This window comes from Dermochelys coriacea, chromosome 1, assembly GCF_009764565.3.
Source record: "Dermochelys coriacea isolate rDerCor1 chromosome 1, rDerCor1.pri.v4, whole genome shotgun sequence".
Taxonomy (NCBI): domain Eukaryota; kingdom Metazoa; phylum Chordata; order Testudines; family Dermochelyidae; genus Dermochelys; species Dermochelys coriacea.
The window spans coordinates 264528776-264550576 of NC_050068.2; the positions used below are offsets into that span (position 1 = coordinate 264528776).

The 21801-nt window shown below is 43.3% G+C and overlaps 1 protein-coding gene across 1 annotated transcript; it reads left to right on the forward strand.

Annotated features, from left to right (window-relative positions):
* Nucleotides 1-3310: 3310 nt before the first annotated feature.
* On the forward strand, nt 3311-13211 carry HEBP1 (heme binding protein 1). Its single transcript, XM_038399177.2, has 4 exons — nt 3311-3457; nt 4882-5020; nt 6440-6620; nt 9783-13211. Exons 1-4 carry the CDS (start codon nt 3380-3382, stop codon nt 9952-9954), a joined length of 570 nt encoding a protein of 189 aa, XP_038255105.1. The 5' UTR covers nt 3311-3379; the 3' UTR covers nt 9955-13211.
* Nucleotides 13212-21801: the final 8590 nt, after the last annotated feature.

Consider the following 21801-nt stretch of genomic DNA (forward strand, 5'->3'; position numbering starts at 1 on the left):
CTAAGACAACAAGTTTGTTTACATTTACGGGAGATACACTGACTGTTTCTTATTTACGTCACCTGAATGCGAGAATGGGTGTTCGCATGGCACTTTTGTAGCTGGCGTTGAAAGGTATTTACATACCAGATATGCTAAACAGCCATATGCCCCTTCATGCTTTGGCCACCACTCCAGAGGACATGCTTCCATGCTGATGATGCTCATTCAAAAATAATGCGTTAATTAAATTTGTGACTGAACTCCTTGGGGGAGAATTGTATGTCCCCTGTTCTGTTTTACCTGCATTCTGCCAGATATTTCATGTTATAACAATCTCGAATGATGACCCAGAACATGTTGTTCGTTTTAAGATCACTTTCACTGCAGATTTGACAAAACGCAAAGAAGGTTCCAATGTGAGATTTCTAAGGATAGATACAGTACTCGACCCAAGGTTTAAGAATCTGAAGTGCCATCCAAAATCTGAGAGGAACGAGATGTGGAGAATGCTTTCAGATATCCTAAAAGAGCAATACTCCGATGCGGAAACTACAGAACCCAAACCACCAAAAAAGAAAATAAACCATATGCTGGTGGCATCTGACTCAGATGATGAAAATAAACATGCATCGGTCCGCTCTGCTTTAGATCGTTATCAAGCAGAACCCGTCATCAGCATGGATGCATGTATTCTGGAATGGTGGTTGAAGCATGAAGGGACATATAAATCTTTAGCGCATCTCTCACTTTCAGGTGACATTGTAAACAAGACGGGGGCAGCATTATCTCTTGCAAATTGTAACCAAACTTGTTTGTCTGATCAATTGGCTGAAGTAGGACTGAATGGACTTGTAGGTTCTAATGTTTTACATTGTTTTATTTTTGAATGCAGTTATTTTTTAACATAATTCTACATTTGTAAGTTCAACTTTCATTATAAAGATTGCACAACAATACTTGTATCAGATGAATTTAAATATACTATTTCTTTTGTTTTTTACAGTGCAAATATTTGTAATAAAAATAAATATAAAGTGAGCATTGTATGCTTTGTATTCTGTGTTGTAATTGAAATCAATATATTTGAAAGTGTAGAAAACATCCAAAAATATTGAAATAAATGGCATTCTATTCTTCGTTAACCGTGTGATTAATTGCAATCAATTTTTTAAATCACGCCATTAATCTTGATTAATTTTTTTAATCGCTTGACAGCCCCTGTTTCTAGGCATCTAAGTTAGGTGTTGTGATGCTCAATGTCACAATTCCTAAGTCCCTTTGGTGGAGTCCATGTCCACCCTGACTTTCTAAGTGATCTCAGGTAAATCACTTAATCTACACTGTGACTCAGTTCCCCACCTGTAAAATGGGGTATACTTTACTTTACAAGTGTGTTGGGAGGATAAATTTCATTCATGACTATGAGACAGTCAGATAACAGGATGAAGGGGACCATATAAGTATCTAGACAGACAGTCTGGCATTCTGAAAGGAGTTAAGGTTATTAAGCACTCAAAAGCCATTAATGTCATTGGGAGATGGGCACCTAACTTCCATGTGTACCTTTAAAAATCTAGGTTTCAGAGTAGCAGCCGTGTTAGTCTGTATTGGCAAAAAGAAAAGGAGTACTTGTGGCACCTTAGAGACTAACAAATTTATTAGAGCATAAGCTTTCGTGAGCTACAGCTCACTTCATCGGATGCATTTGATGCATTTGATTGATGCATCCGATGAAGTGAGCTGTAGCTCACGAAAGCTTATGCTCTAATAAATTTGTTAGTCTCTAAGGTGCCACAAGTACTCCTTTTCTTTTTTTAAAAATCTATTGCATAAAGATTTTGGAAAACCCAAATAAATTACAGAGCTTTAGCTAACATTTATTAATTTGAAAGAAAGAAACTGTAATTCCCAGCATCCCCTTGGCTTCTTTCATTCAAAAATGAGCATCGTCTTTATGATTTTCCAGCCTTAAGGAACACTTACCTTTCTTCAGCATATACTGTATATTACACATCTTTGTCTGTATTTACTGTATTTCACCTGTTATTTCCTTCAGATCCCCCTCTACATCTGTCAAGGCTGAATCCCAACTCTGTCACTCCGAGTGCAGAAATGGGGCCTGCAAGGATTTTAAAAAATAATACTTGCCACTCCAGGCTTGTATTAAACTCCCAAGGTTAACTACCAAGAGGGATTTTACAGTTGACTGGCTGGCTGGGTGTCCATCCAAGGGAGCTATTCCTCTCCCCGCTTTATTTATCACAACATTCCTGGACGAATAGCATCTGATCCTGTGCTTTATTATGCTAGAGTTTCTCAATTTGTTCCACTGCTTCACCCTCAGAGGCAAAAAGAAAAGGAGGACTTGTGGCACCTTAGAGATTAACACATTTATTTGAGCATAAGCTTTCGTGAGCTACAGCTCACTTCATCGGATGCATCCGATGAAGTGAGCTGTAGCTCACGAAAGCTTATGCTCAAATAAATGTGTTAGTCTCTAAGGTGCCACAAGTCCTCCTTTTCTTTTTGCGAATACAGACTAACACGGCTGCCACTCTGAAACCCTCAGAGGCATCAGCTTTTCCCAGTTCCAACCCCCAAATTGTAATCCTTCCTGTAAGTTATTAATAAAATCTATAGCTAAACTATTTACATCCTTCTACAAGCCACTCCCTTACACACATCTAGCCTCTGAGGATCTCACAACACACACAGAAAGAACTGTGGAGGAGATATTACCCCATAGCCCAGGGCTACTGATGCGGGGGAAGGTGGTGCAGAGGGCTGAAGGCCCAGCTCTTCAAAGATATGTAAGCGCCTGTCACTGAAGGCATTAAGAGTTAGGCACCTAAACACCTTGGAAGATCTGGGTTTAAGTAGGGTGACCAGACAGCAAATGTGAAAAATCAGGACAGGGGGTGGGGGTAATAGGAGCCCATATAAGAAAAAGACCCCAAATCGGGACTGTCCCGACACAATTGGGACAGCTGCTCCGCCCAGGCTTAAGTGACTTGCCCGAGGCCACGTTGGAAAGTCTGTGGCGGGGCCAGCAGGCGCTCGTGTGATTGCCTGTCCTCCAAGCCGGCCCCCAGACGACGCCACCGAGGTGGCGACGGGAGAAGGCTGGTGCTGTGCTCCGCACGGCGGGCGCAGGCTGGCGGGAAGCGCCTTTCCCGCGGCCGGAGCCCCAAGGCACGTGGGCCAGGCACCCGGCGCGCCTGTGCACGTGCCCACGATCAGCCCGCGGGTGGGAGCTGGGGGCGACCCCCTCCGCGCGGCCTCGGCCTCGGCCTTCCCCGCCCCCCACGCACGCCAGCAGGGGCAGGCGACGGCTGCCGGGGCGGGGCCCCGCGGGGGGGGAGGAGCCGCTGCGGCCGCGGCGCGCTACCTCGGCGGCATGTTTGGGGCGATCAGGAACTCGCTGTTCGGGTCGGTGGAGGGGTGGCCCTGCCAGGTGCTGAGCAGAGGGGAGAAGGTAGGAGCGGGCTGCCCGGGAGCTGCAGGGCAGCGAGGTGGGGAGGAATTGCCCCCTCCCCGAGATCTGCCCCGGAGTTTGGGGGCAAGGTGCCTGGGTTGGGGTGTTACACGGGGATGCGCCCTCTCTGCCCCCCGTGTAAGCTGTCTAGCAGGGAAGCGTGTGCCCCTCCTGCCCCTAATCACCCAGTTCCGGGGGGGTTGACACCCACAAGGAAGCTGCGTGCTGTGAGTCGGGAGCTTTTCCTTTCACCCCAAGTTTGCTCGCGCCTAAGCCTCCAGTAGTCCCGGTTGTTGGTGTTGTCAGCCTGGGGCTTTTCCCCCTGGGTGTGCAGCCCCAGCGCCAATCACCCTGCGCAAGACGTCCAGGAGGTGACTTATTTCTCCTTCCTTTTTAAAGGAATTATGCCACTGCTATTGCACAACTGGCCAAGTTGCAGATTGCGCTTGCAGCCAGTGTTCTGGGCGTGGTGGCCTGTCTGCCTGCCTTATCTCTGCACGGGGTGCACACAGCACTCTTGTCAAACAGAGGGCTTCAGAGGATTAAGCTAATGCAGCAAACACTGAGAAACTATGGCCTTGCATTGTGACACTCTTTCTGGCTGATATCCATTGCTGTGAATTGTATCCATGCAAGGAGAAAGTGTTCTGGTTTTACCTGTTTCCCCCACCCCCAAAACACATGTGTGCTCTCATGCATACACACGCTTATCTATCAAGTTCTGCCACTCCTCCCTTACTATCTATCTTATGCATGCCAGAGAATCAGCAGGGTGCTGAGTCTTCAGTGGATAGTAATGTGAAAGTAGCTGGTCTGCTCAGGTCTTTCCTTGTTCAGAATCCAACTTGCTCATTGTTCCAAAAGAACTCCATTGTGATCTGTTCGGGCTTGCTGCTCTGTGTAACTGATTTGATCTGCATTTAGATGATGATGGTGCTTCCCAGGGGTGCAGGGTGGATAGGGGAGCCTTCACTTGCAGGGCTGCTCCAACAGGAGCAAGGTGACCTAGCACGTTTAATTCGCCCATGCCTTTCAAGTCTAGGTTACCTTGTCCTGTTTTATCTCCATTTCGTTTTCCCTGCCCCTATCATCATTGGTACCACAAACGGTGGTTAACTCCACATTGAGATCTGCTCTGTTGCAAAGACATGATGACATCTGACCTCTTTGTTGCATGTTGCTAAGTAGGCCACCAGGGGAGAGACAGGAAGTGTTTCCACTCAGGAGAGAGACTGACAACTCCATGGTCAGTCTCTCTCCACCTAACGTTGAAACTGGTCTTTGCATAGGAGGGTTATGTGGAGAGGAGTGGGGGGCAGTGTATGTTCCTAGGATCTAATTTCCCCCAGGGAGGCAATTTCCTTGAGGTGAGAAGCATTGCATCTCTCAGGTGAATGTGTTATCTGCCTGTGTCCTCTTTCCAGGAGGAGATAACCTATGAAGAAAGGACATGTGAAGGTGGGAAATTTGCTACAGTGGAGGTAGCTGGGAAACAATTTGATGAGGCCTCCAAGGAAGCGGTGCTCAAGCTTCTGAAATACGTGGGAGGAACCAATGATAAGGGTCAGAAACTTTGCAGACCTCCTTTGTTCAACTGCTAGTTTCATCTTGTCTGTCTCTGGGAAGGATTTGTAGTTGTATTTTCTAAAGGACATTCTAAGTGGCTTCTTAGGGAAACTCCCAGCATGTATGCATATGTTGTGTGGTTTTTGCACCTTAACTCACCTTTTATGTGGTGATGGCAGAGATTACCTTTGTAGCTTTTATCTTAGCTAGTGTAATTGCACAGGCTAGTCTAATTAATAATAAAGTGTAATAAATAATAAACTTGCTTTATGTAAGTACTTACATTAATTTCCAATTCTCATCTTACTAAGCAAGGTGCTTCAGTAATATCCCACAACAAGGGTGTGGGAGGAGGGTCACAGAGTAATTACAAGTCACCTAAAAATGCTCCTGCATCTTTCCCAGATGTCTGAGGAAGGCAGGTATACAGACTCCAGTAGCACATGGCAGGAAGAGGGGGAATGAATGGAAGAGGAAGCAGGTTGCAGTTCTGGAAAGAACAGCAATTTCACCAGCACAAAGTTAGTCAGTAAATGTGGTGATGAGGGAAGGTACCTCTAGCTGTAATCCATAGCATTGAAATGAGAAGTACAGCACCTAAGTGTACGAACAGGTAAGAGAGCACAGCCAGGACAGAGCACTGGACTGGGACTCGGGAGAGCTGGGTTCTATCCCTAGCTTGGCCACTGGCCTGCTGCATGACCTTGGGTAAGTCACTTCACCACTCTGTACCCCAGCATCCCTGTCTGTAAAATGGGGATAATGACCCTGACCTTTGAGATCTACTGATGAAAAGTGCTATATGACAGCTAGATCGTTGTTATTATTCTGCTACTTCTCTTTGAGTGATTTGAGGTTTCACAACCAGTGACAGCCTGGAGAGAAGGAAAAACAATCATCTCCTGTGCGAGTTGTAGTCATAACGTGCTGGATACACCTTCTGAGAACAACAAATTAATAGCTTACCATGTTGGGGTGAGATCACACACAGTCCTGAATGGAGCTAGAACAGCTCAGAGTTCTGAGTCATTGGCTCCCGCAGGGAGTGGTTTGTGCTGCCCCAGCTGAGGCTTGTAGACTGCCTCATGCTTCAGGGCCTACACTGATTACCAGGTGGAGTCAGTGAGAAATTTCCCACGGTTGAGTACACCACAGAATTTTAAACTATCCATAAAGCATCTGACACTGGTTACTGAAGGACACAGGATCCTGGCCCAGGTCGGTCGCTGGTCTGTCTCATTATTGAAACTCCTGTGCTGTCAGGGTTTGATTTTCAGAGGTGTTGAGCCCCGGCAGCTCCCGCTGATTTCACTCTGAGTTATGAATGTTCAGCATCTCTGAAAATCCGGCCCCTAGTGCTTAGTTTCTCAAGGGCTTGGACTCCACTTGTAATACCTCTGTCCGTATCTATCTTAGGGGTTGGGATGGGCATGACTGCGCCAGTTTCCATCACTGCCTTTCCTGGTGAGGACGGCTCTTTACAGCAGAAAGTGAAGGTCTCACTCCGGATTCCGAGCCAATATCAGGACAGCCCTCCCCGTCCTGGTGATGAGAGCATTCAGATTGAAGAGCGAGAAGGAATGACCATTTACTCCACGTAAGGAGCAGATCTTAGTATTCCCAGGTAGCTGGAAAGTGTTGGGGTTTGGATGCCCTAAAGAACAGGGTGCTCTAAAGAATACAGTTACATTTGCCAGCTGACTCATCATTGGTTATAGATGTGTGTGCCACAGTGGAAGATTGAGGGAGCCCACTACACTGAACAAAAAAGCTTCCCCCTTAATGTTATTCATGTTTCAGCACAAAGCAAACGGAATTCTTTTAATTTTCAAAGCAAATGTAGTGTCTGTGAAAGATGGCAGCTTGCAGTCCTGGAGATGAGTGGTCTCTATACATAACATGGACACTAGCAGTGCAAGTTTCTTTTTCACACCAATAAAGTGGGGATGAGACTGATGACAAAGGGAGCGAACAGTCAAGTGGCAAAGTTTGGAGGTGATACAAAATTAATCAAGATAGTTAAGTCCAAAGTTGACTGAAAAGTTACAAAGGGATTTCACAAAACTGAGTGACATGGCAACGGAATGGCAGATGAAATGCAACATTGATAAGTGCAAAGTAATGTACATTGGAAAAAATAATCGCAACTACACATATATAATGATAGGGTCTAAATTAGCCATTACTACTCAAGAAAGAGATTTTGGAGTCATCACAGATAGTGAAACCTTTAGCTCAATGTGCATCAACAGTCAAAAAGGCTAACAACGTTAGGAACTATTAGAAAAGGGATAGAAAATTAGACAGAATTTATCATGATTCCACTATGTAAATCTATGGTGAGCCCACAACTTGAATACCATGTGCTGTTCTGGTTGCCCCATCTCAAAAAGGATATTGTGACACTGGAAAAGATGTAGAGAAAGGCAATAAAGATGATTATGGGTATGGAACAGCTTCCATACAAGGAGAGACTAAAAAGATTGGGGCTGTTGAGCTTATCAAAGACATGATTAAGGAGAGACATGATAGAGGTCTATAAAATCATGATCGGTGTGGAGAACGTGAATAGAGAAGAGTTATTTACTCTTGCCCACAATACAAAAACCAGAAGCCACCAGATGAACTTGATGGGCAGCAGCAGGCTTAATACAAACAAGAAGGAGTACTTTTTCATGTGATGCACAATTAACCTGTGAAACTTATTGCCAGGGGATATCGTAATGGCCAAAAGTATAACTGGGTTCAAAAAAGAATTAGATACATACTTGGAGGATAGCCACTGATTAACCTATTAGCCAAGATAGTCAGGGACACAAGTCTAGATCACATCACATCACAATGGTCCCTTCCTACCTTAAAGTCTGAGTCTATGAAGCCCATGCTCAGAGCAACCCTATACCTCTGACTGCCAAAGCCAGGAGGGGGAAGAGAGAGGTGGATTTCTCCAAAATAGTCCTGTTCTGTACACTCCACCTGAAGCTGTGGTACTGACGCTGTTGGAAACAGGATAGTGGGCTAGATGGGTCACTGGTCTGACCCAGTCTGGCAGCTCTTATGCACTTAAAGTGGCATATTAGTGCAATAGTGATAGTGGCAAAGACTCCTGTGGCACCTTGTAGACTAACAGACGTATTGGAGCATAAGCTTTCATGGGTGAATACCAACTTCGTCGGATGCATGACATCCGTGAAAACATAAGCTAGTCTATACGTCTGCTAGTCTATAAAGTGCCACAGGACTCTTTGCCGCTTTTACAGATCCAGACTAACACGGCTACCCCTCTGATAGTGGTGATAATTTGTGTGAATATGGGAGGAGTGAATACCTGCCTATTAGGAACTGGACTGAGATCATCAACTTATTTAACCTAAGTCAGTAAATTGCTGTCAGATAAGAACAACTTTCAGGCACTACCTTGGTCGTGCCAGGGTCCTAAACCTGTTGCTAACAAAAGCAAATGTTTTCAGAATAGGTTCCTCATCACTTTCTATAAGGCAACTCCTGTAAACTGAAGAGAGAAAACCTGAATAAATTCCAGCTGCCACTTTCAGCTAAGAAACTGGGTTGTGAACCCCAAGGAAATAACACTCTGTCGGCCTAACTGGCCACTGGGGTGTCACTGTTGTGCCAAGGAAAACCATTGTTTTGTCCAGCTGCTGTGATTGGGCTGCCACTTATGAATGGCATTTCAGGCTGGACATCTCTTTTAGGGAGGAAGGGGCTGGAAATAGGCACAAAGAAGTAAATATAATGTAAAAATAAATACTCCTCTCCCGTTTCCTTTGTGGTTAGTTTTCAATGAGCAGAACACTCCTCTGTCTCTCATATCAGTCTGAAGGTCCTTCGGCAGATTTCTGTTGAAATTATTGCTGATACAGATGTTGGCCATAGACCGTAAGAGGGTATGCCAGTAACAATGAGAGAGTTAGGAGCAGATTGATAAATAGTGGTCATGGCCCACCAGCTGTCTAACCCAAGGGTCAGTTAGTGCCACATGGTAATGTGGACACGTGTCCTCTAGAAATTAGAATCAAACCATCAATTGTCATTCAGGATTGAACAGCCATTGGGTATTTTCCTTTGGTTGCTACACACATTTATGCTGGATTCAAATCCGTTTCCCCTTGGTGAGATGTTTCTGTCTGGCTTGGCCTTTCTCTTTGCAATCTGCAGGCTCCTGCGGTCTGTCTGAATCCTGCCACGATCCAGCTTTTGTGTTTGGTTGCCTCCAAGGGGACAGGCTGCATTGCCAACAAAGATGAGCTGCATGCTGTTGGCTGTTCCTGCAGGAATCAGTAGCAGCCCTTTGTTGTTTTTTATCCCTCTCTTACTTGAACTAGCTAGCGTTTGGCGTTTCCTCTCATAGTGCAGGTTCAAGCAGGCAGGTGTTCACCCTGCAATTAACATCTGTGTTGGCAGGCTTAGCACAAAGGCCAAGAATTTAATGGGCATGAAGATACCCATCCCTTCACTACAAGAAGCTGACCCTTCAGCTTGGGGTTGAGATGTGGGGCAGGACGTGGGGGGCTAGTACAAGTGATGCTCATGCTTTATATATCTGTGGATGACTAAAGCTGCCTAGTCTCTGGGGCTCTCAAGCCAACACATTTTGCCTGCACTAGATTCGGACAGGATAGCTCAGGAAAAATCCACAGCACGGATCTACATCCCTGTGTGTTTTTAGCGTCTTGTTCCCTTTTTCCGCCATATTTCAAGGTTGTCTCACTCAGTGTCTCCACGTTTGGCTCCTTTGCAGGCAGTTTGGTGGTTATGCCAAAGAAGAGGATTATGTGAATTATGCCGCCAAGCTGCGCTCTGCCCTGGGGAACGAGGCAGCCTACTGCAAGGACTTCTACTTGTGTAATGGCTACGACCCCCCCATGAAACCGTACTGGCGACGCAACGAAGTCTGGTTTGTGAAGGAGTGAGCCACTGGCTTGCAAAGGTGTAGGCTGAGGCAGATGCCTTCTCCAGCTTGTTGTATGTAGGTGGACTTCTTGCCCTGTTCCAAACAAAACCCCAGGCTCACAGAGTCAAAAAGGACGGGGGTGGGGAAGTGCCACCCTTCCCAGGGTCTCAGTTATTAACAAAAATATAATTTAAAAATAATACAAGATGAATCCTGCCCAACAAAACCTTCTGCCCAGGCTTATCTCCTCTAAGGATCCCCTTGCTTTAGGATCTGACTGTCTCAAGTACTAGTGCTCTTCCTGTTTCCTAGACTCCCTTATTTTCAGGTGGGAAAATGAGCCAGCTGCACCAAGGAGTTTGCAAGATCAGCACCCGCTAATGGGTGGGTGTTGCTTGCTTCACTGGCAGCCTGTTATGCTCCTCTGAAACAGGAGAGAGATGCCTATTGCTGACCAAAGTCTTTATAACAAGTGGCTTTTCCACTCTGATGGGGTGTTACGATAGCTTAATTCCATGCTACACTGATGCTTTTATCGGTTCCATTCTGGAAAAGAGTATAAAGGGGCTAGATTGCTGCTGCTGAAGGCGCTGTGCAGTGAAGATAGCATCATCTCTATTTCCTGGTAGTGTACAAGGAAACAGCATGCCAACAATCTGATTCAGAAACTTGCTCGAGAGGAAGAGCCAAGATTATTTTCACAGCTTTCTGACTAGGAGATGGTGCTCTTCATTGTAAGCTACTGACCTGTTGCAGTTAATCACTGGATAATGTATGATATAATCTTGTGACTATTTCTCTGTGTCTATTAAGTGTTTATAATATGATTTCTCTGAAACTAGCCTACGAAGGGGTCAAAATTGGACATGACAGTGAAATCTGTATTGGCCTAAAAGTGTCCAGGCGAGTAAAGATTCTCAACAGTTGGTACCTCTTATTTAGGCATCTGACTTTGAGAAGAGCTGTGCACACACAACAGCTCCCACTGAAGTGAGCACAAGCTTCTTGGCCCAGCTTTCTTGTACATATGGATTTGGGTGTCTAAATTCAGGTAGACACTTTTGCAACTCTTGGCATTCAGAGGTGAGTAAGGGTGTAACTAGTTCTATGAACACTGTAATTTCTTTAACCGGTACATATCAAACCAACACTTTAGCTGTCAATAGTCCTGCCAAACAGATGTAGGAAAGTATGAGACAGGTGGACAGACACACATACTACACTTACACAGGTGTGTCTATAATTTCAGCTAACTCAAACTAAGAGCAACATTCTTATAACATCTCTGAGCATGAATGGGTGCTTACTAAAAGGAACAGCTTCATCCTGAAAACCAGAGGAGAAGCTGTTCAGATAAAAGTCAGGCTCTGGCCAGTCAATGTGTTTTATGTTAAGGTGATCCTCTTGAGATGAAAGTTTTTCAGGGGGAGGGGAAGTTTAAGGTCCTGATCTTTCTTCCACTGAAGTTAAAGAAGAGCTTTGGACTTAAGTGAAAGTTGATCAGGCCCTTTACTGTCAGAACAGTTGGCTGGTTTAGGAAAAAGAATAGGTGGGTAGCTTATTGTTGCAGAAGAGAGGAAAAGCTATAAATAAAGTAACAGTTGGCTAGAGTAAGACATTGGAGCATAATTCCTGAAGGGGAGATGGACCAAAAATAAATAGGTAGACAAAGTTATGTTTGTAAAGTTGAGGTTTTGCTTTTAAGACACTAAAACGATAGGTAGGAATGAATATGAAGAACTGTTAAAGAGCAGGTGCTACCTTTAAAAGGTTCTCCCTGACAAAAGGAACCTGTATATGCACACGTTATTCTTACCTAACCACGTGGGGAATGAAGAGGTTGAGTTTCTAAATTCTAGGGTTTATTTGGGGATTCTTCCGTATGAATTGCATGCAGTGTAAGAACTGTCCTCTCTGGCTCAAGGCGACAGGTATGCTACAGTGATGTGAACCCACAGCTGATGATTTCTAGAATGTATAGCAGATAATAATAAACCTGATGTGATCACGCTCCAGATTGCAGCAGCATACGGTAGAAGACTGAGGAGTTCACAAAATGTATAAGCACCTTCCTATCATCAAGCAGTGAAGTGAGCTTGTGACTAAAGACTGAGAGTTATGGAACCACAGGCTTTGCCTCCATAGACTTCCTAGGGATCAGATTTTGATGCCCTTATGCAAACTAAACAGAACATTATCCCATGAGTAATCCCATTGATTTCAGTGAGATTACTCCAATTGAATAGCGCCTTACTTCACAAGCAAAAGTATCTGAATTCCATTTTCCCATTCTTTGCAACATTTAAAAAATCATGACTTTTTAAATTGCAACTTAGAATTTCCTGACTTGCTCAACGGATCTGAGCAGGCAGTGGGAGCTTTTGATTGCTCAGCCCTTTTGAAAAGCAGGCCATTAAGGTGCTTTGTTCACTGATGAAGAGGCCTGATTTTAGGTGAAAATCTTGCCTGTGTATATGTTTGGGATACAGAGCATGTCACAGTACCTATACCTATACTTAGCCACTGATCCCTCTTTTAATAAAGAACTGTTTGGCTTTCAATTACCTAAGTCAGTGGTTCTCAAACTTTTGTACTGGTGACTCCTTTCATATAGCAAGCCTCTGAGTGCGATCCCCCTTATCAATTAATAACGCTTTTTTATATACTTAGCCTCCAGCATTGATAATCGTGTTAAGTGGGGCTTGGGGTGGAGGCTGACAGTTTGTGACCCCCCATGTAATAACCTTGTGACTCCCTGAGGGATCCTGACCCCCAGTTTGAGAACCCCTGATCAAAGTGTATGTGTGGATAATGAAGGGTTGATATAACTCCATTATAACATTTTATATCATATGCCTCATAACTCTTAAACTCCTGTGTAACTTTACTTATGTGAGTATTGCCATTGAATATATGGGCTACTTACCTGAATAAAATTACATACTTACTTTTATTTACAGGATTAGAGCCACAAAACCCACTTCATTGCATACGCTGATCAACTCCTTAATTGACTTTAAAACTGCACAGTCCTCCGTTTTTTCTTTTATGTTCTCTGTACCTTTTTAACACGTTCCTTGTAGGAGAACAATACAATTAATCTCATCAAAAAATGTCATGTAACCTCTTTTGTGCCTGTGAGGTGCCCTTATCTGTGCTTCACATGAACGCTGAAAAGACACATTTTATGCTCTTCCGATCTACAAAACTGAGTGATATTGTTAATAACAGAGTATGCATTTAAAAAATGTTAACTGAAATAAACTGTAAAGGAGATTGTTTCTATTGGATGATACAAAACCAGCCCCATTTGGATTTTACCTTGTTAATTTCTTCTAGTGCCTCATATTTGAATGACAAAGGGTTTTTTTTCTTTTATTGTTTATATCCTCCTTTTGTGTACTTCAGGTGTTACAGTTCTCAGCTCTCTATCTCAGGACTCAACTGCAAAGAATTAATTGGAAGCTAACTTTGTTACTTCATGGATCTTGCTGTGCAGCCAAAAACATTTAGAAACCTGAAACTATCTCCCTGTTTAAATGTGAAGGAGCTGCATGAAGCAATTTGGTCTAATTAAAAACATTTCTAACATTATTCTCTTCAGCATCGCTAACAAAATCCCACTCTGCAAAAGCAAATAGTTTTTTCTTGATTAATAGAGATAAGAATCTGCAGATATTTTAGGCCGAATCTCTCATTCTGTGCAGTTGACTAGCCAGAGGCTGAGCAGATTGATTCTTATGTATTGGGACAACAGCTTGCAATGTAATAGTAATAGAGACAAAATATGAAGGTCCAATTAAAAAAAACAAACACCCAATATAGAAGGAAGCACCTACAGGACCAGTCACTCTGGCCTGACCATACTGGCTTGAGCAAACAGGTAACTCATTCTAGTCCTGCAAACACATACATCATTGCATGAGGTGTAGTTATAGTGATGTTGGTCCCAGGATCTTAGAGAGCCAAGGTGGGTGAGGTAATATCTTTTATCGGACCAACTTCTGCTGGTGAGAGAGACAAGGTTTCAAGCTGTCTCTTTTCAAACTGGTAAGCTGCATAAGCTTGAAAGCTTGTGTGATCACAAGAAACCCCCTTTGGGACTGCCACGTGATGTGCCTAGACTACCTCTGAGCCTGTTTTCCCTGCCAGCTTGAGACTTCAGTGCCTTGCCTAGTTTGAGACAGACATGCTTGCCTGCTACAAACACAGACCCAGGTCTGAACCACGTCCCCCAAAAGCTGCAGGCTTAACTGAAAACAGCTTAAGAAGTGTTCCTGTCTCCAACACTCAGGTACCCAACTCCCAATGGGGTCCAAACCCCAAATAAATCCGTTGGAGTTTACCCTGTATAAGCTTTATACAGGGTAAACTCATAAATTGTTCACCCTCTATAACACTGATGGAGAGAGATGCACAGCTGTGCCCCCCACCCCCATATTAATACATACTCTGGCTTAATAAGTAAAAAGTGATTTTATTAAATACAAAATGTAGGATTTAAGTGAATTCAAGTAATAATAGAGAGAACAAAGTGAATTACCAAGCAAAATAAAATAAAACATGCAAGTCTAAGCCTAATACAGTAAAACGATGATTACAGATGAAATCTCACCTTCAGAGATGTTCCAATAAGTCTCCTTCTAGTCTGGATCCAGCAATCTCTCACACCCCTGTAGTTACTGTCCTGTGTTCCAGTTTCTTTCAAGTTTCCTTTGTGGGGGAGAAGCTACCTCTTGAGCCAGCTGAAGACAAAATGGAGAGGTTTTCCCAGGGGCTTATACAATTTCTCTCTTGTGGGTGGAAACCCCTCTCTCTCCCTGTGTAGAATCCAGCTACAAAATGGAGTTTTGGAGTCACATGGGCAAGTCAGATATCCATGCATGACTCAGTTTTCTGCAGGACATTCGCAGGAAAGCTCAGATGTGGATTGGCGTCTATCAAGGTCCACTGTTAACCACGTACTCCCAATTACTTGAATAACCCCTTCACACTATGTTGACCAAATCTGCCTTAGGTGCTTTCTACAGCAAACACTTTAAATACAAGCATAGAGCCAATGCTCATAACTTCAGATATAAAAATGATACATGCATACAAATAGGATAACTACATGCAGAAGAACATAACCTTTGCAAAGATATGTTACAGGGCATATCTAGCATAAAACATATTCCAGATATGTCATATTTACACTCATCAGCAGGATTTCTATAAAGCATTGTGGGATGCAACGTCACAGCTTGTCTCTCTCACAAGCAGAATTTGGTCCGATAAAGGGTATTACCTCACCCGCCTTGGCTCTTTAAGACTCATGAAAAAAAGAAAAGGAGTACTTGTGACACCTTAGAGACGAACAAATTTATTTGAGCATAAGCTTTCGTGAGCTACAGCTCACTTCATCGGATGCATTCGGTGGAAAATACAGTGGGGAGATTTATATACACACACAGAGAACATGAAACAATGGGTTTTATCATACACGCTCTAAGGAGAGCGATCACTTAAGATGAGCTACTACCAGCAGGAAGGAGGGGGGGAAAGGAGGAAAACCTTTTGTGGTGATAATCAAGGTGGGCCATTTCCAGCAGTTAACAAGAATGTCTGAGGAACAGTATGGGGTGGGGTGGGTGGAGAAATAACATGGGGAAATAGTTTTACTTTATGTAATGACCGATCCACTCCCAGTCTCTATTCAAGCCTAGGGGTATGTCTACACTACGAAATTAGGTCGAATTTATAGAAATCGGTTTTGTAGAAAGCGTTTTTATAGTCGAGTGTGTGTGTCCTCACACAAATGCTCTAAATGCATGTAGTCGGCGGACTGTGTCCACAGTACCGAGGCAACAGTCGACTTCCGGAGCTTTGCACTGTGGGTAGCTATCCCACAGTTCCCGCAGTCTCCACCACCCATTTGAATTCTGGGTAGAAATCCCAGTGCTTGATGGGGCTAAAACATTGTCATGGGTGGTTCTGGGTACATATCGTCAGGCCCCCATTCCCTCCCTCCCTCCGTAAAAGCAAGGGTAAACAATCGTTTTGCACCTTTTTTCTTGAGTTACCTGTGCAGACGCCATACCACGGCAAGCATGGAGCCCGCTCAGCCAACTGTCACCATATGGCCCCACCACAGTTAGGGAATCCCATTGCAGCAAAGCCATCTACTATTATGTAATAGTACTAATATAGTATTAGTATTAATATAGTATTAATAATATTAATTATAGTAATAAGAGCCATCTACTATTTCGATCACCAGGGCTAAATGAATTGTATCCAGTTGGCAAATTAATTCCAGTTCAGCAGTCTCTCGTTGGAGTCTGTTTTTGAAGTTTTTTTGTTGAAGGATAGCAACTCTCAGGTCTGTAATCATGTGACTGGAGAGATTAAAGTGTTCTCCAACTGGTTTTTGAATGTTATAATTCTTGACATCTGATTTGTGTCCATTTATTCTTTTACGTAGAGACTGTCCAGTTTGACCAATGTACATGGCAGAGGGGCATTGCTGGCACATGATGGCATATATCACATTGGTAGATGTGCAGGTGAACGAGTCTCTGATAGTGTGGCTGATGTGATTAGGCCCTATGATGGTGTCCCCTGAATAGATATGTGGACAGAGTTGGCAACGAGCTTTGTTGCAAGGATAGGTTCCTGGGTTAGTGGTTCTGTTGTGTGGTGTGTGTTTGCTGGTGAGTATTTCTTCAGGGTGGGGGGCTGTCTGTAAGCAAGGACTGGCCTGTCTCCCAAGATCTGTGAGAGTGATGGGTCGTCCTTCAGGATAGGTTGTAGATCCTTGATGATGCGTTGGAGAGATTTTAGTTGGGGGTTGAAGGTGATGGCTAGTGGCCTTCTGTTATTTTCTTTGTTGGGCCTGTCCTGTAGTAGGTGACTTCTGGGTACTCTTCTGGCTCTGTCAATCTGTTTCTTCACTTCAGCAGGTGGGTATTGTAGTTGTAAGAATGCTTGATAGAGATCTTGTAGGTGTTTGTCTCTGTCTGAGGGGTTGGAGCAAATGCGGTTGTATCGTAGAAGTTGACTGTAGACAATGGATTGTGTGGTGTGATCTGGATGAAAGCTAGAGGCATATAGGTAGGAATAGCGGTCAGTAGGTTTCCGATATAGGGAGGTGTTTATGTGACCATCGCTTATTAGCACCGTAGTGTCCAGGAAGTGGATCTCTTTTGTGGACTGGTCCAGGCTGAGGTTGATGGTGGGATGGAAATTGTTGAAATCATGGTGGAATTCCTCAAGGGCTTCTTTTCCATGGGTCCAGATGATGAAGATGTCATCAATGTAGCGCAAGTAGAGTAGGGGCATTAGGGGATGAGAGCTGAGGAAGCGTTGTTCTAAGTCAGCCATAAAAATGTTGGCATACTGTTTTGCCATGCGGGTACCCATCGCAGTGCCACTGATTTGAAGGTATATTGTCCCCAAATGTGAAATAGTTATGGGTGAGGACAAAGTCACTAAGTTCAGCCACCAGGTTAGCCGTGACATTATCGGGGATACTGTTCCTGACAGCTTATAGTCCATCTTTGTGTGGAATGTTGGTGTAGAGGGCTTCTACATCCATAGTGGCTAGGATGGTGTTTTTAGGAAGATCACTGATGGATTGTAGTTTCCTCAGGAAGTCAGTGGTGTCTCGAAGATAGCTGGGAGTGCTGGTAGCGTAGGGCCTAAGGAGGGAGTCTACATAGCCAGACAATCCTGTTATCAGGGTGCCAATGCCTGAGATGATGGGGCATCCAGGATTTCCAGGTTTATGGATCTTGGGTAGCAGATAGAATATCCCAGGTCGGGGTTCCAGGGGTGTGTCTGTGCAGATTTGTTCTTGTGCTTTTTCAGAGAGTTTCTTGGGCAAATGCTGTAGTTTCTTTTGGTAACCCTCAGTGGGATCAGAGGGTAATGGCTTGTAGAAAGTGGTGTTGGAGAGCTGCCTAGTAGCCTCTTGTTCATATTTCGACCTATTTATGATGACGACAGCACCTCCTTTGTCAGCCTTTTTGATTATGATGTCAGAGTTTCTGAGGCTGTGGATGGCGTGTTCTGCACGGCTGAGGTTATGGGGTAAGTGATGCTGGTTTTCCACAATTTCAGCCCGTGCACATCGGTGGAAGCACTCTATGTAGAAGTCCAGTCTGTTATTTTGACCTTCAGGAGGAGTCCACCTAGAATCCTTCAAAAACAGACTCCAGCAAGAGACTGCTGAATTGGAATTAATTTGCAAACTGGATACAATTAACTTAGGCTTGAATAGAGACTGGGAGTGGATGGGTCATTACATAAAGTAAAACTATTTCCCCATGTTATTTCTCCACCCACCCTACCCCATTCTGTTCCTCAGACGTTCTTGTTAACTGCTGGAAATGGCCCACCTTGATTATCACCACAAAAGGTTTTCCTCCTTCCCCCCCCCGCTCCTTCCTGCTGTTAATAGCTCCTCTTAAGTGATCACTCTCCTTACAGTGTGTATGATAAAACCCATTGTTTCATGTTCTCTGTGTGTGTATATAAATCTCCCCACTGTATTTTCCATCGAATGCATCCGATGAAGTGAGCTGTAGCTCACAAAAGCTTATGCTCAAATAAATTTGTTAGTCTCTAAGGTGCCACAAATCCTCCTTTTCTTTTTTGTGAATACAGACTAACATGGCTGCTACTCTGAAACCTGTTAACTCATGAGTTTTCCTACATGTGTGTTTGTAGGCTTTGGCTCTAAGTTTGCAAGAATCAGAGCTTTGTTGATGTATGAAGGAAGTACCTGTTTTGACAACACATAAATATATCTAATATTGCGTTAATAGCATAATAAGAGAATAATAGCTAATCTGATGGATAGACCATTTAATTCTGGGCTGTTCTACAGCATTCTACTCCCATTGAGGGGACAGGTGATTTTGGATGGGCGAACAACATATCATTCAGGGGTTTTTTTTTTCATTCTCATCAGTCATTGTGATAAAGGGCAGGAGAGTAGATTTTATGGTTGGAAGTGGCAAATTTTCATGATAGTTTTGCAAAGCTGCCTCAGGTGTTTCTAGACTGCCCCCTGACTAGCTATAGTTACAGTAATTCCTCTTTTGTAGTAGGGTTATCAAGTGCAACTGCTTGCTCTTCCCTAAGTATTTTGAGTTCATTTATCTAAAACCACATCACTTCTAACTGGACTGTAAGTAGCCATAGATGTATGATACCTACTATAAAACTGTTCCCAAACCTGATTAATTGGAGTGGGATCACTGGTAATAGTACCATCCTTGACAATGATAGATGGAGCAGCAGGAGTCTATCTACTCAATCTCTCCTGAGTATCCAAGCCAGCAGCTTACTATTTTTGTCAGCCCATTCATAATCTTTCTGCTTAGCTCTAAATAAAGTACATTGCACAGAATAGGTATTGGTCAGGCCAAATTCTTGTTTCCTAGTGCTCTGAGTTTCAGATGTTTTAGGAGATCAATCTGTGTAAATACTGTTTGATTTCTAAGACAGTGCTTGGGAACTAGAAGCTTGGGAGATTTTCAAAGACACAAATAGGAATTAGACAGCCAATTTCTATAAAAAATTGAATGGCTGTTTGTGCCTAACTTCTGCCATTTGTACCTTTTGGAAATCTCTTCATTTTGTGTTTCTTTTTTAATACCTATTGTGAAACAACAAACAACTGGTTGTCCCCTAACTAGCTTTTGAAAAGCTTTGTGTTCCATTCCAGGACTTGTAATATCCCTTGTATTAATGTGAAGACATTTCCTAATTTGAGCATGAGCAAGTAATAGAAACCTCCTCGATGTAAGGAGATAGCTAGATCACCTTTTCCAATCTTGATGAAATACCAAGTCAGCATAACTAAATCCTGTAATTAGTAAAAGAGGTGAGAGGACCAGAAACAAAGTGCATCTAAAACTCTAAAGACAATTATAAGGCAAAAAGCAAGCAAAAAATGTTACCCAAGACAGTGTATTCAGATGGAGAGTAGCATGCAGCATGACAGTTCTGGGGTTTCAGAGTAGCAGCCGTGTTAGTCTGTATTCGCAAAAAGAAAAGGAGTACTTGTGGCACCTTAGAGACTAACAAATTTATTAGAGCATAAGCTTTCGTGAGCTACAGCTCACTTCATCGGATGTTTTCCTACAGTCTGGTCTCTACTAACCTCAACTCTTTTAATCAAAGATTGAAGAGTTTCTAAATCCTGACCAAGCTCAGTAAGGAAAGATCAACATTAAGGGATAGTTAAAATCCCTTTCCCAAACTAATGTTATTTAACCAAGATATAATTAAATGTAAGGGGAAAAAACTAGGTTAATGCAACATTAAGGTTGCAGAGTGAGAATTTAAAGTCACAAGAAACATACAAGTGAAGGCTCCTAGGCTTGAGCAATGTTACTTGGCCATGTGGCATATATGTAGTACGCACCCTGTTTCTTTTGCTTATGTTCTTTATTTTAGGTGGTTAAAGCCATAGTCAAAGCAAGGGCCTGATTTTCCCTTACTTTATGCCTTTGAGCAGTGATTTTTCATCTGTGTAAAATGAGGATAAACCACATCCAAATCAGCGCGATAGCACATTTACACTAGTGTTGCATGGGTGTAAGTGACTGCATAAAGCAGTGGAGAAGCAAGCCCTCATTAGGGTTGCCAGTTTTGGTTGGACGTATTCCTGGAGGTTTCATCACAAGACATAATCTTTAATTAAAGATTAATCTTTAATTCCTGGAGACTCTCGGCCAACTGGCAGCCCTACTCCATGGGTTGGTTGTGCAATGTGCGGGAGTTAATGTTGCATTAACTCTTGCCTTTCCTGACTTTTTGTAAATGTTAACCGTGCAACCATAACACTGCTCTAAGAGCTTTTTCATTTTTTTTTAATTTAGAAGAAAAACAGAACATAAACTGCTTGCCCTGAATAATATAGCGTTTGTGCTTTCCCAGTTACATTTTGAAGATCACACTGTATTGTGGTAGGCTCAGCTGCAGAAGGGAGCTATTCTACTTCCCCTTGAGGTGAATGGAGTGGAGGAGGGGCAGGTCTTTGCCAGTGTTGCTTGTTATTTGCCTTGCAGCAGCATAGTATAGGTGCCAGCTGAGTGTGGGGCATCACTGTGATAGGCACTATATCCACAGAGTGAGAGATGGTCCCTACCCTAAAAGGCTTACAGTTTTAATAGGCAAGACACACAAAGGAAGGATCATTACCCTCCTTTTATAGTTGGGGAACCAAGAGACAGAGATTAAGTGACTTGCCCAAAGTCACACAGGAAGCCTGTAGCAAATCCAGGAATTGAACCCAGGTCTGGAGGTAAGTGCAGACCTTAACCACAAAACTATCCTTTCCCAATCATTTAGCTGGAGGCAGTTTTCTCCCAAGCTGGGTTAATAACATAGGGCAGCAGCCCATCTGTTTACATTTTGATGGCAGTATCTTGGCAACAAAAAGAGAGAAAACTTACAATGTTTTTTGCAGTTATTTTAACAAAAGTCTAGAATTTTTTAAATGCAGCAAAAAATGGAGAGAGACACAAATTGTGAAATCTGCAGTTTTTTCACATCCAGGATTTTCTCCTGTTCCTGGTGCTGAGGCAGTGATGTTTGGGAGGGGTTAGCTCTGCGTATGTCTATGGCCCTGGAGAGAAAAGTCTAACAATAAAAATTGTGTGGGTGAAGTCTGAATGTCACTACAAACATGCAGAATTCAGAAAAAAAAACTTTATTTTAAAGCAGCAAGGTGTAGCAGGGAGAAGGATGTGTTTCTTCTCACGTCTTCCTAAAGGGAAATGCCTCTGATCTATCTAGGTGTTTGTACTGCACTAACCAGTAGTGAATTTGAGCATTATAGCATTGTGATACCCAAACTCTGGCAAAGCACTGT

Excerpts from the sequence above, each read along its gene's own strand:
- HEBP1 (XM_038399177.2), top strand. The coding sequence starts at position 3,380 with ATGTTTGGGGCGATCAGGAACTCGCTGTTCGGGTCGGTGGAGGGGTGG. Across the intron at positions 3,458-4,881 it reads TGCTGAGCAGAGGGGAGAAG|GAGGAGATAACCTATGAAGA; the intron begins GTAGGAGCGGGC and ends TCCTCTTTCCAG. Across the intron at positions 5,021-6,439 it reads GGGAGGAACCAATGATAAGG|GGGTTGGGATGGGCATGACT; the intron begins GTCAGAAACTTT and ends TATCTATCTTAG.